This window comes from Dromaius novaehollandiae, chromosome Z, assembly GCF_036370855.1.
Source record: "Dromaius novaehollandiae isolate bDroNov1 chromosome Z, bDroNov1.hap1, whole genome shotgun sequence".
In the NCBI taxonomy this organism is placed as follows: domain Eukaryota; kingdom Metazoa; phylum Chordata; class Aves; order Casuariiformes; family Dromaiidae; genus Dromaius; species Dromaius novaehollandiae.
Window position 1 is genome coordinate 11,766,963 of NC_088132.1, and position 17,003 is coordinate 11,783,965.

Here is a 17,003-nt window from a genome sequence, read left to right on the forward strand (position 1 = left end):
CTTTATAGCTAATTAAATATTTTGGAGTACTGTAACTTTAAACTTGTAACTTACCTGATGTTTTTTGTCCTTTCTTTGAAGGGAAAGTAGTTCAGCTGAGTGGCACATTAGATCAAATAGCAATGTTAACTCCAAACATGGATTCAGCAGGTCTGTCTTAGCCATCACTTAACTTTCTGCAATAACGTTTTGTTTTACATTTGCAGTTCCTCTTGGTAAAGGAGGGTATTTTGTCTTTCTAAATGCCGGTGAAGGCTTGCCTCTGAACTATGCCGTCGCTGTTTCTGTATCTGCTTCGGTGGTGTCATTTAAATGCTGTGAGAGACTCCAGGATTCTGTAATTTGAATATAGACATATGGAGAGAACCTTTTAGGAAGCATTATCTGATTAGTACTGTAATTTTCAGAGGAAACATGAAAGCAAGTCACGTTTTTTCCTCACTTGTCAAGATACCTACCTCTTAAACAAGTTGGTATGGAGAAATGCCACGCATAAGCATTTTACAGTTTCATTGAAAGTACTGTGCTAGTTAAATTTTATGAACTTGATAATTTATCTCTTTTGAAATATGAAGGGAAAAAAAACTTAATGGAGACAGGGAAATGTAAAAAGACAAAGAAGTTATACTCAGGAAGTGGAGTAATTTGGAATTGGTTTGGTGTGGCTCTTGAGATTTATTTGTTATCAGGTGATCCACTGTTGCAGTTCTAACCAGTACCATTAACATGCTTTATAGAAAAATTTGTTTTGATACAAATGTTAAACTCTTTTTGATCTTCAAATCTGAGCACCACAGTTCTGAGGTTATTCTCAGTCTTCTTGCATGTTACTGCCTCTGAGACTTGCATGGAAACACTAACTACCTTCTCTCTCTTCTCCCTGATGTGCATCAAGGCTGCCAGACAGATCAAAGATAGGTACAGTACAAAGTCTACACTTTTTGTCTCTTTAGATTAATCTTGTTCTTGAAACTGCATGTATTTTTAAAGTGATACAGTCAACTTAAATCAAATTCATTCTGACTCTTTACTCCTTCCTAAATGTTCGTGTTGACATCACAGCTTATGAAAGAATAGTGAAAACTTGTATCCTTTTAACTTTTAGTATTGTTCCTTGCTGACTGTGGGCCTTTCATACCTTAAGAAGGAGAGAGATGTTTTTAACACAGGGAGATAGAGCTCTGAAACAGCAAAACTTAAGGTTGGTTAATATCTGATGACTGAAATGAAATAATGTTTCAAGTTGACTGTATCCCTTTAAATTATGATAGAACCTTGATCTTTTCTTAATACTTAAGATGAGCTTTTGCTAGCTAATGTTCCTTTTGAATGTAAAGTCTTGTAGCTGTTAAAATGCTTCTGGTGACATCACTGGGGTTGACGTCGGTGAATTCACTACGTCTGGTTGTTTTTCTTTGTTCCTTCAAAGCATTGTTCAGAAAGCTAAACTCGTACTACTTCACAATAAATGCTCAGACTATCTTTCCTCACTTGGAAAAATGATAATTATGCTCTGAGACTCTGGTCTTCCAGTTTGGAAAACTTACATGCTCTGTGTAATATTTTTGAGACAGCCCACAGGGTGTTTCCAGCATGTGCTACTCATTGACCAAATAAGTTTGCTTTAATTTATAGGTTTTCAGGGAGGAATCTGTCTAGTTTTTCTGAAGTTTATTGTAAAATTAGTAACTGTTAGAGAAATTAGTCTTTGCTTCTCCATAGGTAGAGAACTAGTCCTTAACAAATCATGTCAATAGTGACAGTGATAGGAATCTTCAGACATTTTGACCAGAAACAAATGTCCTCTTATTCCTTCCAGTTTGTTGTAATGCTCTGTAGTCTAATGCTATTGATCCAGCTGTGGCTGTGTAGAATCTCTGCACCTAAACAGAAGTTAAAAGCTATCTGTAGTTGACTACTCAATGTTCTGTTACTGTTAATCAAAGAATTACTCTTCCTTGGTGAAATACTGGCTTTAACAGTCTGGCTGAACAGTGCAATCTAGTAGGTGGCCCATACCGGATTGCAGAAAGTCTGTTCTGTCTTGGGAAACCATTCTACCTATTTTTATTCTATGCCTCTTTCAATCTCATAATTGTCCTCTATTTCCCCAAACAGTAACTCTTATCATTTTTAGCATGCACATCTTTGCTGTCCAGCCTCATATTATTTCCTTCCGCTTGTCTCTGCCTAAAATTTTGATCTTTTTCACCGTTCTTTAGTATAACTGTAGTTAACACATGACCATTCTTACATGCTAGTGAAGTACTTGGTCGTTCATAGCTCACAGGAAATGATAAGCATTACATGTTCCAAAGATGTCACCGATCTGTGGGTGTGGTGTATATAGGTTTTTTACTGTATTTTTATTTTATTTTTATTGTGGCATGCATGTTGCTTTCTAGCTAAGAATCTTTTTAAAACAGGGAGAGGACCTGTGCGCTGTCTCAATTCTACTGAAATTCTACTGCATGGCCTGGTGTCTTAGGAGATAAAAAAATTAAATAAGAGACTTGCTCTCATTTTGCTTTGATCAGCCCCTACAGCATGGGGATGCTATTGGAGGAGTAATCATGATGAAGACCAAGCTAACATTTCAAAAGGGGAAATGAGAGTGGTTAACTGTACTGTGCTTCAGTGTCTCTTGTAAGACTGATCAAGTACTCGCATGTATTGCAGAACAACATGGTGTCTGCAATCTAATATTTCTTCCTCCCCAAATAAGGCAAAAGGTGAATGTGAAATCAGAATATTCAGCCTCTTCACTGGTATTTATAAATGCCCTTTGAGTAGTACCTAACACTTAGTCATTCCACTTGGGAGGCAGTAAGTGATCTTGTTTAGTGGGAGGGTCTTTGTATATATTTAATCTAAAGATTTTACTTTGAAATTTCAGAGTATGTAATACATGATGCTGATTCTTTAGTGCTTTGGTCTTTTCGTACTTAGTGATTTTTAGTGTCAAATGGTAGTTCTTTGTTTTGCTTCACTAGTGAAAAAGAACCCAAATTCTGGGCTATTGAAGAGACAAGGCTTAAAGCTTTTCTCCATTCACTCCTAGTATCTTTGTCCTAGTAAGATGGAACCACTGGGAGCTCACGCCATATTCTTTTAGTGAGGCAGTCACGTTAGCAAAACTTGGTAGTTTGGAATTTTTGCTAAACATTAAATAATTATAAAAATTTGCTGGCCTTTGATCAGAGAGCAGGGTTTTGGCTAGCAGTGTGAAATCAATGATACAGATCATCTGATTACTGTCTTTTTAAGTGAGTACAGTACTTAAATAATGCAAACTGTATTTTGCTAATGCTGTTTTCTTGACTTTAGAGTTACAATGGCTTCAGCATTCCGTATTTCTCTGAAACCAAAGGTCAGTGATAGTATGACTCATCTAATGGTGGACTTCTCCCTGGAAAGGCGGATACTGCAGGCTGTAAAGTTTTTGCCAGGTAAAGTTGTATGCAAGGGATTTAGTTTCTGTATAGTAATTTATTCAAGTAGTAACAACTCCTACATCCTAATTAGCAAATTTTTCAGGGTACCTGAACTTGTTTTTATATTTTGGATGTTAAGCTGAATACCTGGTTTAAGTAATTTTCTGGTTTTATTGTGTTAATTTTCACATTGTATTAGTACTTCAAAAAACATTAGTCTTATAAGTAAGTGAGAGTGGGTTTTCCATACAGTGTTTTTTCAGCTGTCTTGTGCAATTTCTGAGAGTCTTGAAGAGGTAATTTTTCTTAAATACATTCTTGAGGTGTCAGTTTTTCCTGTATTTCCTGGAGATGCTTAAAGTTTCTTAAGATGGTACCTACTAGCTTCAGGCTTTTAGTGATACCTTGCAGTCCAGTTTCAGTAATCTGCAATAATATTATGCATGAAATTGCCAGCTAACGTGTCACTTTTCAAGATGGCAATAAAGAGGTCTAAAATACAAGACAGTGATAAACTAGAACAGTGAAACTTGTGATGTTAGCATAATACAAAATCATTATTGACACTGCTATTTGTTACCAGTTTAATGGAAGTAAACCTAGTGTTCCAGGATATGTCTCTTCATTCAAATTTCCTTCATATTTAAACCACTTTGCCCTTGACTCTTACTAAGAATACCTTGGCAAGACGACTGTTGGCAGGGATGTTAATCGCTCCAAATCTGTTACGGACTTGGCAGTATCAGTTTACACTTCTGCCCATTTACCTTCTATGCTGCAGATACAGTATGTGGTAACAGGCCTAGTGAATTAGCAGTGTTATTCCTAGTGATCAGCTAGCAGTGTGTCCAGGCAGAAATTCCCATTCTATTCTTGGCCTCTGGATGGCAATCACAGCTCTGCACTTTGTAGATAAGGGAACAAGCTAGATAAGCTGATCAGTGCACCTGTTTGACAGGAATATGAGTAAGTGTTAAGATGTGACTAGAAGCATGAACGAAATCTTCTATCTAGATGAGGATATTCTTTAGTATATGCATTCTTCTAATAAAGACGTAGAAAGTCTATTAAATTATTATTTGGTGCTTTGATCTATAAACAAAATCAACTGCATGATGTCAAGCTTGATTCCTTTTACTGTAGCTCCAAGCTATCGAGTTACTGAATCCTGATGGTATTTACCACAGCTCAAACTATAGTAGGTAGAACTGTACTGATCACTGATAGACTTTCATACATCAGGAGATACTAATGATCTGTTGCAGGAAGGTGGAAGCAGGTTTGGTGCTGTGGTAATATATACATTTGAACACTGCTTGCTGGAGTGATGCTGAAAACTTAGTCACTCTAAACACATGAAAGACTTTGTCATGGTGTAAGGCACCAGATAAAAATGGTGGGAATAGGTGCTTAAACTTATATGTATATGTTCTGAAATATTTGTCCTCATCTTAGTTTCTTTTGCTTAAGAAGGGATATTATTGATATTCTTTAATTATGATTGGATGATTTTGAAATTTGATAACAAATGCACTTGAATGTCTCCTTAGAACTTGCTTTTGACTGCAGTCACTTCTGTACAGTTTTTTTCAAGCATTTAAACCTATGCCAGTTTGTGTTTCCTGCTTGGTTTCAACTACAGAGAAGTGGGAGAAAAAAGGATACACTTGAGCAGTGCTAGGTTAAAATATTTGAACAAATAATCACTGGAATGTGTGAAGTATGGTGCATAATAAAGCAAACTAGGCTTTTGTGTCTTTTGGAGCTGCTGTAGCTACACACATCTAAACATGATTTTTAACTATGATGACTTGCATTAATTTGAATGCAGAGGAATCACTGTACAATCAGCCTCTTCAAGAAACAGTAGTTTCAACTTGTAAAGGTGAGAGGTTTGTAATTAGGACTTGGTCACTGGAGCATGATAACTATGGAGAAGAAACGATATTCAAGTAAGGGTTTGAGTGTTACGAGATGTGGTGATACTTGACAAATGAAATCTGTGAGCCTACCAGTTCTGCAGAGATGTTTCACTATTGTACGTTCTTGACGTTCTTGCCTGATAAGTTGACTTGGAGGTCACTTCTATATCTATTTCAAGTTGTTGCCGAAACAAAGGAAAAGCTTTTGCAGACCCTTCCTCCCAAAAACTGTAAACAAAAAGACATTTCCTTTAGACTTCAAACAACAAGTCTTCCTGTTGTACTTCAGATACTAAAGTGTGTAAATGTCTTTTTTTTTTTTTTTTTTTTTTTTTTTTTTAGTCTGGTGACTTAAGTGCTGTGTGATTTCATGAGAATAGATATTTGTCTTTTAAAAAAAATTTTTGTGAATCTTAGGAATTCTTTCTTTTTCTGTCAAGGCGAACAGTGAGGAGGAAAGAAAACTAGATAACTGCTGACTGGCTAATAGAAACTGCTATACCATTAGAGTTGCTTATAGTGCTGGAAGAAGCTAAGTGGTAATACTGTTTGAGGGCTGCAATTGCATATACCTTCCACAAACTCAAAGACAAAGTTGACTCCTTAACGTTTTCCATATTTATTCTTAGCCTAAATGTAAGCTCGCAGTTGTAAGTCCTCTGTGCTCTAGCATGTACTTCTTACTGCTTCCAGCAGAGGACCAACCCAACTTGCTAACAGAACACAAACAGCTGTAAATTGTGATATGAAAGTTAACTCTAGAGCTAATGCAAGTTTCTTTCCCCTGTTTTGTAAACTGTGTGCTAAGTGAAAGTGACATGCTCAGTCATTTATCAGACTTTGCTGTTGGAATATATCCCCTAAAAGGATTGTGTGACTGAGCTGAAGGCAAATTATGACCTCTATGATCCAGGGAGAGCTAATTAATATGCAGTCTATTTTCTTTTCTGCAGTCCCTAAAGCTCCAGAGATAGATCTTGCAGCATGTCTGGTTGCTGATAACTGTGTAACAGTATCATGGAGAATGCCTGAAGAAGACAACAGAATTGATCACTTTGTACTGGAGTACAGGAAAACCAACTTTGATGGGCTTCCTCGAGTAAAAGATGAGCAGTGTTGGGAGCTAGTAGACTATATTAAGACTACTGAATACACGTTATCGGGTAAAGATTGTTTATTCTTCAAAAACAGGAATAGTCATCTAACTGTTTACCCTTGGAACGTTCAGGGGGGAAAAAAAAGAAGCTCTTTTTATGTATTTAATGAAGCTTCCACTGTTTCATATCAATCTTGAATGCTTTGTTTAATTAAGGCTCTGCCACATGTTTTCAGGTTGAGCTTTTATGTAAAAAAAAAAAAGTCATAAATGAAGTTCATGCAGATATATTTTAGTTTGTTTTATGCAGATTGAAATAAGAGCTATTTGAAATAGACTTTAGTCTTGTTAAGATTTTCTGTGATTAATCTCAATTCAATTTTCTAAACATCCACTTTTTTAGGTCTGAAATTTGATACAAAGTACATGAACTTTAGAGTACAAGCTTGCAACAAGGCTGTGGCAGGGGAATACTCTGATCCTGTGACTCTAGAGACCAAAGGTAACATTTGAAAGGCTCTAAACTGAGATGTACTGAAAACCTTGTGCATAAGTTACTTAGTCCTGCCTTCATATATGAAGTTGCATGTTAATGGCCGTATTTCAGCAGTACTTGGGCAACCATTTTCATAAAGGATTAGGAAGGATATTGTTATAAAGTGGTATAAATGGCAGGTTCTTTTAATATCCAGACACTAAAAAAGAGGTAGTGATGTAGCTTTCTCCAAGAGAGCCTGATGTGCATCATTTTGGACTGTGTATTTGAGATTATCTACCGCTAAATCATGCTGAGAATGTAGCAAGAGGAGATTAACTATGTGGCTGAGTGCCAGTTGGATGCTTATGGCATTTAAGCAGTTGGTGTAGCTGGCTGGTGATTGGTACTTAGCATGTGACAGGCAATGGCCTTCCATAAATAGAAGGTACTGAAAGCATTTTTTAACACTGTAGCTATAGATGCTGGTCATGGTCAGCATCTAAAAGATAAACAGCCTTACACCGCTATGTTTATTAAGCCATTGTGTTAACATCAGTTGATCTCAGAGTGGTGGCTTCCTGATATCCATTTGTAAATAAACTAGATGAAAAATTCTGTGATGCTTTCTGCTCTTGAAGCAGAACTGATGCTTTGTAAGAGAACACAAATCTTAACTATTTTCATGATGGAGCTGATAGTCCTGATGCTTTCATTGTGGCAAGATAAAAAGGGCAAGATGACTGCTAAGCATGAGATAATTAAAACATGAATTCTGTTTCTAGTAAATGCTGCTGCATTAAAAACAAAGCTGTATGAAATCTGCATGAGCTTATGTGCATTCTGATAACTTCTAAAAATATTTTAAATTTGTTTTAATACTCGTAAGCAGCAGGCACAGTATGGTATTCAGAATTCAATACTTCCATTCACCTCCATTCCTTACTGTTGTATCAGAAACAACACTGATTTTGATTATTTCTGTGGTTATCATGCTGCCCTTGTTAACTTTAGTGTGTGTGTGTGTGTGTGTGTGTGTGTGTGTGTGTGTGTGTGCACCTTAACACTGAATCCAGTTCACTTTCTTTAATACTTGGCCCACAGAAATTCTGTACTTGGTCCACGTGCCTACTTTATTTTTTTTCAGACTTGCATACTGTTAAGCTCCAAAATCACAAAATCTAAAATATACTTTTTCTGCAGCAGCCTGTCATATTTGATATTAGGACACTTACAAAATAGGCTGTAAATGTCTTAAAGTGACTCAGCATGCTATTATTTTTATTTCATTGGATGAAGGATTTGGCTGCGGGTAATAAAAAGTCTGCTACCTGCATGCATGCTCTACTGCTCTAATATCTGCAGCCTGCTCTACAGTTCAGTATACATGTATGTACTGTCCTGTCAATTTAGTATTCTCCAGGTTTAAAAATCATTATTAGTCTTAAGCGCTTTAGAGAATCAGGGCTGTAGAGTATGGAAAAAGAGCATAGCCTTAAATCATTCCCTAGATTCGTACAATTATAAATAGGCTGCAGATAGCAGAAAGCACTGGTTTAGTGGCTGAATTTAATAAGCTATAGGCTGAAGATAAACAACTGCCCTTTATTTGAGGGGCTCTTTACCTTGATTGTAAGTATCAGACAAATAAGCTGACATTTCTGTTAAGTTGTATAGTGCTGTGCTAGAAGTTTTCCAATGTTTCTATTTTTGTATAAACAGCCATCAAGAGAAGAGAACACTGTAGCTTTTCACTGTTTCATATTTTGTCTTGACCAGCATTTGTGTTCAATTTGGACAATACTTCATCTCATCTGAACTTGAAAGTTGAAGATACTTATGTTGAATGGGATCCTACTGGAGGCAAAGGCCAAGAAAAAGTAAAAGGAAAGGAGAATAAAGGCAGGTAAGAATTCTGACTTGGTTTGTAAAGATTTTATTGCCTGGAATGTCTTACCTGGCAGTTAAGGTAAAGGTCTGAGAGCAGTGGAAAATCAAAACGCTTTCAGCTCCCTGGTTACTCATATGACTAGTAGAACAGTGGAACAGCAAAGGAAGTGTGACCCAATGTTTTTCTCTGGAAAAAATATTCATTACAGAGGAGGGAAATAAAGAATGAAGATGTCAAGAAGCTTATTATGTAATCCATTTAAAATGCTTTTTAAACAGTAAGTAGAATTTAAGTCTTTTAAAAATAGGTTTGTTAGGGTATTTTTCAAGGTGCTAAAAAAATCGTGCAAAAGGCAAATGTCAGAGTAACTGATCTTCAGCTGTAATATTCTGTGTTAAGTAGTGTTGCAGGCCAGTACTGATGAGTGGCAGCTTCTCTGTTATCCAAATAAGGAATGGGATGGCTGTTGTCTTTTTTTCAAAAAGCTAAAGTTAAAAAATAAATAGTGCAAAAGGAGGTTGTTTGAGTTTATCTCGGAGCTCTCGTTGGAAAGGTAACAATAAAAAAAAACCAATAGCAAAAGCTGGTGATAATAGAACATAACTCCTGTAAAAATTGCAGGCTTAAAGATATTTTCCAAGTATTTTTATCTAGGAAAAATATTTAAGTAGCTTCAACAAAGTTCTCTTTAGATTATTTCTTGAGTATTATTTCTTGAGTGTTAAGCACTAAAAGGTTACTATTCAGAATTACAGAATACATAGGGTTGGAAGGACCTTTTGAAGTTAATCTGCTTTAAGCAGGGCCAGCTAGATTGGGCTGCTCTAGCCTTTGTTCAGCTGAGCATTGAGTATCTCGAAGGATGAAGAATCTGCTACCTCCCTGAGCCCCTGTTCTAGGCCACCCTATTGGGGAGGAGAGGAATACTCCAATTACTGATAGAAATCTTGCATTGCTACTCCTGACAAGTTGAAAGGTGCTTGTCATAGTCTGAGTCCAGCTCCGTCTTCTCTGTGCCCTCGTGTTACGTAGTTGAAGACAGAAATTGGATCACCTTCTCTTGTTGCCCTGAGGCTGAACAAACCGCATTGTCGCAGACGTTTCCTGCGCTCTGGTCCCTTAACTGGAGGGCTGTGGGCCCTCCACTGGACTTGCTCCAGTGTGTCAGTAGTGTCCATTTAGTCCTGGGGAGCCGAGACCTGGAGACAGGACTCCAAACACGGCCTGCCAAGGGCCAGAAGGAGAGGAACGATGGCTTCCGTTGACCCAGTGGTTGCTGTCTTGCTGATGCAGCCCAGGACGCAGGGGCGTGCTGCAGCCTCCTGCTTTTGTGGAGCAGGCCTGCCGGCTGCTCCTCTGCAGAACTGCTCTTCCTCCAGGGATCCCCCAGCCGGGGCTGCTGCATGGGGTTCTCCCACTGCAGAGGCAGGACTTTGCTTTAGCCTGTGCTGCCCTTGGTGCTGTTCCTATCTGCCTGTTTCTGCAGCCTGTCAGCGAGTGCAGCACTTGCCATCCTGCCAATTGCTGTGGAAGCTATGAACCAGTGTTGACCAATATTGATCACTGTTGAGATGCCGGGAGTAACCAAGGAGTGGCCAGGCTTTGTGCTGTTCACCAGCTGTGAGCCTGTTGGAGCTAGTTCTGCACGCAGCATACGGTCCACTCGTTCAATCTGGATGACAATACCAGTGACTTTTTTCTCAAAGACAATTGATCAAGCATGATTTGCTGTTAAGTTTCCGTTTCCATTTAAACTTCCCAAAGTTTAAATTTGCCCTTTTGGGGTAGCTTGGATTGGCGTAACTTATGGACAAATACTTCCCCAGAGGCATGGTAGAAAAATTTTAGTGACATCTTAGAACTGGGGATAAGGTACTATATCTAACAGAACCGTTGTTTAATAACTGCTTATTTCTGTCTGACAGCGGCCAGAATCCTGTACTGAAGAGTAATAAAAGGTGATAACATACCTCTTATTCCTAGGACCTAGCTTCTAGTTTTGCAGCAGTCTTCAGTATTTTCCCTTTATTTCTCTCTCTCCCTAGATCAAGCAATCTAATAGCCTTTGTCAGTAATTAAGGCAGTACATATGTGCTTCTAAAATACTCTAGAAATTTAGTTTGGAGTCATGGAGATGTCTCTTTTCCAGTGACTAGAAAACAATATTCCTGGAAGGATATTTCCTAGAGTATGGGACCTGATTTGCAGTAAGAGTACATTATATATTGAAGCTGCAGTATGAAGATGCCTGTTGCTTCATAGGCCTGTGAGGCTTACAGCCTTCTGGCACACAATGGCATGCTAGATTTTTCACAAAAGCAGTCAAGAGTTTCTTTCTGTGAGTATAAATTGTTTTCTTATTTTTGAATCAGATACTTTTTGCCAATGAACTCTTGCCATATCTGCTATTAAACATCAGAGAGAATATAAATTAGCATGGAATTTTACTTTCAAACAGGCTGAACTTCATGGCAGTTCCAGTTACTGACTCAACTGTTTCTCAAACATGAGAAATCATGTTTTCAGTATTTAAAAGCAGTTAAAATGTTTAACTGCTCTTTCCTGTGCAGTTGTTTTCAATATAAACTTTTTTCATGACTTTTCTATAAAAAAAGTTATTTTCCCCTTTTTGCTCATTTTTTTTCCTGTAATATTACTGATTAAGAAACTGCAGAACCAAACCACATGCACAGGTTCTAATTTCTTGTCTTTACTCTTTATATTCATCAGTCATATTTTTTGAGAGAGATCAGTAGCAATGAATTGTATGCATAGGCAAAACCAGCTCTTGAACTAAGGCACTGCACATCATCTACTTCAGGAAGCATATCCAGTTCTGCTAAATCTGGTTTTAAAATTGTCTTGTATATCACTATGTGCTCCACAAACTTGGTCTTACACCTTGTTTTTCATTGTATTTGTCAGTAATGACATTTTCTGATTATGGCCTTTGCTTCTGTAGAAGAGACAGTCATCTGTTCAACTTTGCATCTCAGGCTGACCTTTTCTATCAGGAGGTTTAGATGAGCTTTCATTCTTGCAGAAGGCTTTTGTTCCCTGTAAAGAATATCTTTACAAATGTTTTACATTAGAGGGAAAACTTTATGCTAGCTTCATGCTTGATGAAAAGTTGATCCTGGAGTGTAATTTTATATGTTAAACATCAAGTGTGTGGCTTTCAAAGCCTGGGAAGACACCAATGCCCATAAAACACTAAATTAACAGATCTAATATACTGGAATAAAGCTCTATATGGCTTCAAATATCTGTTCTTGTACTTTCTTCTCTGAAAGAGTACGTATTGCTTAAAATGTATGCTCTTATCTGAAATGGGTAAGAAAACTATGTTTAACTGCAGTGCTGTAGATGGCAATCCTAGTCATAAGACTAGAATATTTTGTCACTGAATAGTGGAAAAAATGAATCAATTTACTCTTCTAGCTAATGAAAATTGTTGTGCTAGACTAGAAAATCAGCACAAAACTGACTGACTCCTGTGAAATTTTCTGCTTTTTTTCTTTTAGAAGAGAGACTTTACCATTGAGAAAAACACAGTGTTTTTTTGCACTTTTATGCCAAATGCTAAATGTCACTGCCTGAACTGTTAAAGGCTGTTAGACTTGAATGGAGAAAGCCCACTCAGTGGCCATTTACAGATGATTTGAACAAAATAAATGGTTTTGGAGACCTGTTCATGTCTTCCTAATGTTGTGGAAAAGTTAGCACAGCACCTGCTTTTTTCTTATGGTACTTCTCTAAATGACCACATTGCTTTCTGCATAACTCATTTGTACCTGATCTAAAAGAAAAGTCTCAGGTTTTTTTGATGGGAGTGCAAGTGAATGGTCTTTGTGGTGGCTCATTTAAAGTAGGGTGGAATCTGCAATGAGTGTGTCTTCGCTTAATTTATGCTTTAATTCTTGGCTTTGCTGTTTTTCTTTTCCATGCAATCGCTTGCTTCTTTTTCTTTTGGTAAGTAAACTACAGCTTTTCCCCTTTTTTTCCCCTGTTAACACAATTCAAAAGCATTCATTGTGGTCTACATTGTTGCGTAGTACACACCTGCCCTTTTCATGTAACTCTCGGAAGCAATTTAGAAGCTTACATGGCTTTAATCAATACTGGCAAATTTATATGCTAAGTTATGGATGTTAAGGTAAAAATATTTTCAGCACTTTGAGAGCATTGATTTCTTGTAGGATTCTTTAATTGAGTTAAAAGAAATTTAGTCATGTAGATAGAACCAGAGATTCTAGCATACTTCTGTGTGAAAATTTTATGCCACTTGGCTTTTGATTTTTTTCCATGTTATGTCGTGGTAATGGTATTGGGCAAAAGGCCCTTTTTTGTCTCTTTTTGAAATACTGTTTGAAAACAGTTCTAGAAGGCTTGAAATCCATGTTCAATAAATCTAAAAGGAGGCAAGCTAAACTTTTACTGTAACAGTCCTAGACATTTAAGTTAACAACTTTGCCAAATTGTAGTTGTAACATGATAGTAATACCATGAAGTTTAAGAAAAGCTGGAGAGAAAGCTTTTGTGGTAACACTTCAAGGGTTAATGTATGATAAACTACAGGGGATGAGCATTTAAAAATGACTTCCTCTGTGCATTTCAGCATGATATCTGCTTTTCATATTGTTTAGAATTTTTATTAATGAAACTAAACTGTAGACTGCTTAGTCACTTCTGAGAAGTTAAAAATTGTTCCTGTCTTTAAAAACAAAAACCTGAGATGTTTCTCTGTCTACCAAGCTTTAACTTTCACTATAATTTGCAGATAGGTGCCTTAATTTTCTTTAATGATTAAATTGCTAGGAATTATTTTTGAGACCATGACCAAAGTAAAATTTTAAAAAACTCATTCGATTAAAATTGTTCTTTTATGCAAGTGATTCCTAATCAGAATATTCTCCAGAGCAGTGTTTCTTCATTTATTTTGCTATTGCTTTTCCTACTTGGAAGGTAGGATTAGAAGATGTAAGCCTTTCTTGATTGGGATTTGGTACTTAAATTTGATAACTACTCTTAAAGAGCTGTTGTGTGCTTCTCAGCACAGTTTACTGTCACACAATTTTCTGTAATCTTTAAAAGAAATAGGAATGTAAGCAAATAAAATCCCTACCTTTCATACTTCTGATATCTGATCTTTTTAGGAATAAAATGAGGGTTGTGGTGCATTTTAAAAATTCAGAAGTCTCACCTTGTGTTTTTCCTTATAAATTTTGTATGGATTTGATACTCCTGGCTTTTGTATCCTCTTCAGTGTGTGTATTTTGAAATAAAACTATGTTTTATTCTTTTTTGAAGTTCTTCATTATTTGGGTTGCACTTTTTTCCTGGGATTTCATTCATTGTTTATAAAAGCCATACCTGCGCTGAAAAACCTACCTTGAACACAATTGACATTACTTTTCTCATTCCCTGATACTGAAAGTAATTGGGCATCTTTGCATTGAGTGTCTGCAGTGAATTCATACTTACCTGATTCTTATAGCTGATCTACAAGGTTTATTAGAAGTCTTAGGCAGAAAAACAGCCACCTGAGCTCTCTAGGTTTCTAAGTTTTTATGCAGACATGCATTCAAACTGTGCCACACCTGTCTTTTTTTATTACTGTTTCCATTCTTAACTGCTTCTGGACTTGTTTCACCACAATGTCTGGCATCTTTTCTGGCTGTTACCTCTTCCCTCTCCATTCTCCTTGTGCATGTGTACTAGCTCACTACTGCTAGGTGTTGATTGCAGCTAATGGCTGTCACTTCTGTGTTTTCTTTTGTATGTTTATTGCAACTTAATTGACTCTTGCTTTGAAAAACTTCTTTAGTTTGCATTTCTGTAATAGCATGCAAATCTTGCATGTTCTTTCCTCCTTAGAAGTGGTACACCATCTCCAAAGAGGACATCTGTTAGCTCAAGATCCTTAATGAGGGGCAGCAGAGATCGTTTTACTGGTGAATCATACACAGTGTTGGGTAAGGTGAACCTCTCACTTCTAGTAGGTGTGTAGTGCTGTGGAAGGGCAGCTTAGGTAGGAATCTGAAGGAAAACTTGAGTTCATTCAAGGCTGTGAGCTTGATGCTGTCCTGCACACATGTAGTTATGCCTATGCAACACTGGAATATCTTGCTACAGCAGGTGTCTTTCACATTAAGATCTCTGTTATAAGGCTCTTGGTGACTGACAGTCACTGCTTTGAATATGGGTTCATGTTAAATATAACTCTTTTTTGTGGATGTGAGTGTAAACTGTCTCTGTATTCTACTTTACAATTGTATCATTCTATTTACTTGTAAATTAGATTTTTTTTTTTTTGTTTAGATATTTTTATGTTTCTAAGTCTCCAACTTGAAATGAAACTGAGCAGACCTCAGGTGCCTGCAAGGATGTAAATACTAAGGTATACCTAATTATCATGGCTAAAAATGTTTTTTTTGTAGGAGACACTGCTATTGAAAGTGGACAGCATTACTGGGAGGTGAGAGCCCAAAAGGACTGCAAATCCTACAGTGTGGGAGTAGCATATAAAAACCTGGGGAAATTTGACCAGCTGGGAAAGACTAATTCGAGCTGGTGCATCCATATCAACAACTGGCTGCAAACCACATTTTCAGCAAAACATAATAACAAAGCCAGGACTCTAGACATACCTGCTCCAGACAGAATAGGAGTGTACTGCGACTTTGATGGAGGTAAATTACGATTTTATGAAATCTAGGTAAAAGGTTATCTGACTAACTTTATCGTGTTAAAGCAATACTAGGTTATAAATAGCCTGTAAATATGTTAGTGTTACTCCTTGACTGATAGTCCCTTACAAAAATAAGGAACTGAGCACTTTGTGTAATATTGCTTGTGGTGTCAAATGACACTACTATTTATGTGACAGAGCAACTAACTAAGAATTTTTCAGTAGTGTGGTCTTTGACAAGATCTGTACTTAATATATCCTAGGGACTTTTCCCTGGAAAAGCATAAATCTTACATATTTTTGCTGGGCAGGTTTTTGTAAATGTTTCTTTTTTGCCTCTTTTAGGTCAGCTCACATTTTATAACGCAAACTCAAAGCAACTGTTATATACCTTCAGAACAAAATTTACCCAACCATTACTACCAGGCTTCATGGTCAGTATCTGAAATTTTTTTCAGTTTATAGCACTGAATTCTCTTTAAATTACAATTATTAGTCTTCAACAAAGGAGGAAACTGGGAACAGTTTGATTTATACTATGTAAATGTTTCTTGACTGTTTCTTTTTGACTTCACATGGTACTTTTAACAGCCCTTCACTTCAACAGGGGGATCTCTCCATGTAGATGTCTCTTCTGTCAGTAAAGTGTCATTAAATCTTTGTAGAGTAAATTAATTGCATGTTCTGGTAGCTGATGAGTCTGCTACAGTAATTGATCCAAACTGATGAAGCTAGGAGCCTAGGATGCTGAAAGCTTCCAGAGCTGTTGTCGTAAGATAGAGCTAGACCAGGTGCATTCCCTCTGAGATGGAAGGTTCTAGCTTTTAAAATACTGAAAAGCTCAGTGGGATTTTTCTTGCCAATCATAACTTGCTTTTTTTCTGACTCTAAGCAGTGAAGACTTCCTGCAATTCTAAAGATTCAAACCTTTCAAAAACGAATGAGAGAAGGATTCTTTACACATTTTCTTTATTGATTTAGATCACTGATATAAGTAACTAAGTTAGAGGCCTTAGTTACATCAAGTAGTGCCAAGGATGTGAATCATGCTGTGGGAGCAGGGTGTAGGTCTGAGAAGACTTAGCGATCTGAAGGAGAGTGATGTGCTGGTTCATACTAACAGCTCAGCTGCCTAGGCACTGAACTCTAACTTTAATATTAGCCCTTTGCAATCTTAATTCAGCCCATGGAAAATACAGCATGGTAGTTTTCAACTGTGGTAGAACCAGTTCATGTAGACATTCTTCTCTTCTGGTATGCAGGAAGAATGGAAAAGAAGTAACTTGCCAAGGCAGCCTTACATCTAGCATCCAAACACCTGGAATTTTTGATTATATCAGAAATATGCCTTTCAATTTTTGCTGTTGACTAGATACGCTGACAGTATGTCTAGATTTTAGTAGCTGTTTACTTGAAGGCCACTGAGTAAGTGGCCTTATTAATATTTTTTGAAATATTGTGAACAGATTAGCTTCAGAACTGTTGGAATACATG

General features: G+C 37.0%; 1 protein-coding gene across 4 annotated transcripts in view; it reads left to right on the forward strand.

Annotated features, from left to right (window-relative positions):
- Window positions 1-17,003, forward strand: part of FSD1L (fibronectin type III and SPRY domain containing 1 like) — a 36,580-nt gene that overhangs the window by 14,372 nt on the left and 5,205 nt on the right. For 2 of the 4 annotated variants that reach the window (XM_064502730.1, XM_026098332.2), the window contains exons 5-13: window positions 896-918; window positions 3,328-3,449; window positions 6,310-6,519; window positions 6,856-6,954; window positions 8,707-8,833; window positions 10,744-10,776; window positions 14,696-14,793; window positions 15,259-15,510; window positions 15,855-15,943. In XM_064502730.1, the coding sequence (XP_064358800.1) occupies window positions 896-918; window positions 3,328-3,449; window positions 6,310-6,519; window positions 6,856-6,954; window positions 8,707-8,833; window positions 10,744-10,776; window positions 14,696-14,793; window positions 15,259-15,510; window positions 15,855-15,943 (1,053 nt within the window). The remainder of the gene's footprint in view (window positions 1-895; window positions 919-3,327; window positions 3,450-6,309; window positions 6,520-6,855; window positions 6,955-8,706; window positions 8,834-10,743; window positions 10,777-14,695; window positions 14,794-15,258; window positions 15,511-15,854; window positions 15,944-17,003) is intronic. The other 2 variants (XM_064502731.1, XM_064502732.1) reach the window with 2 other exon arrangements.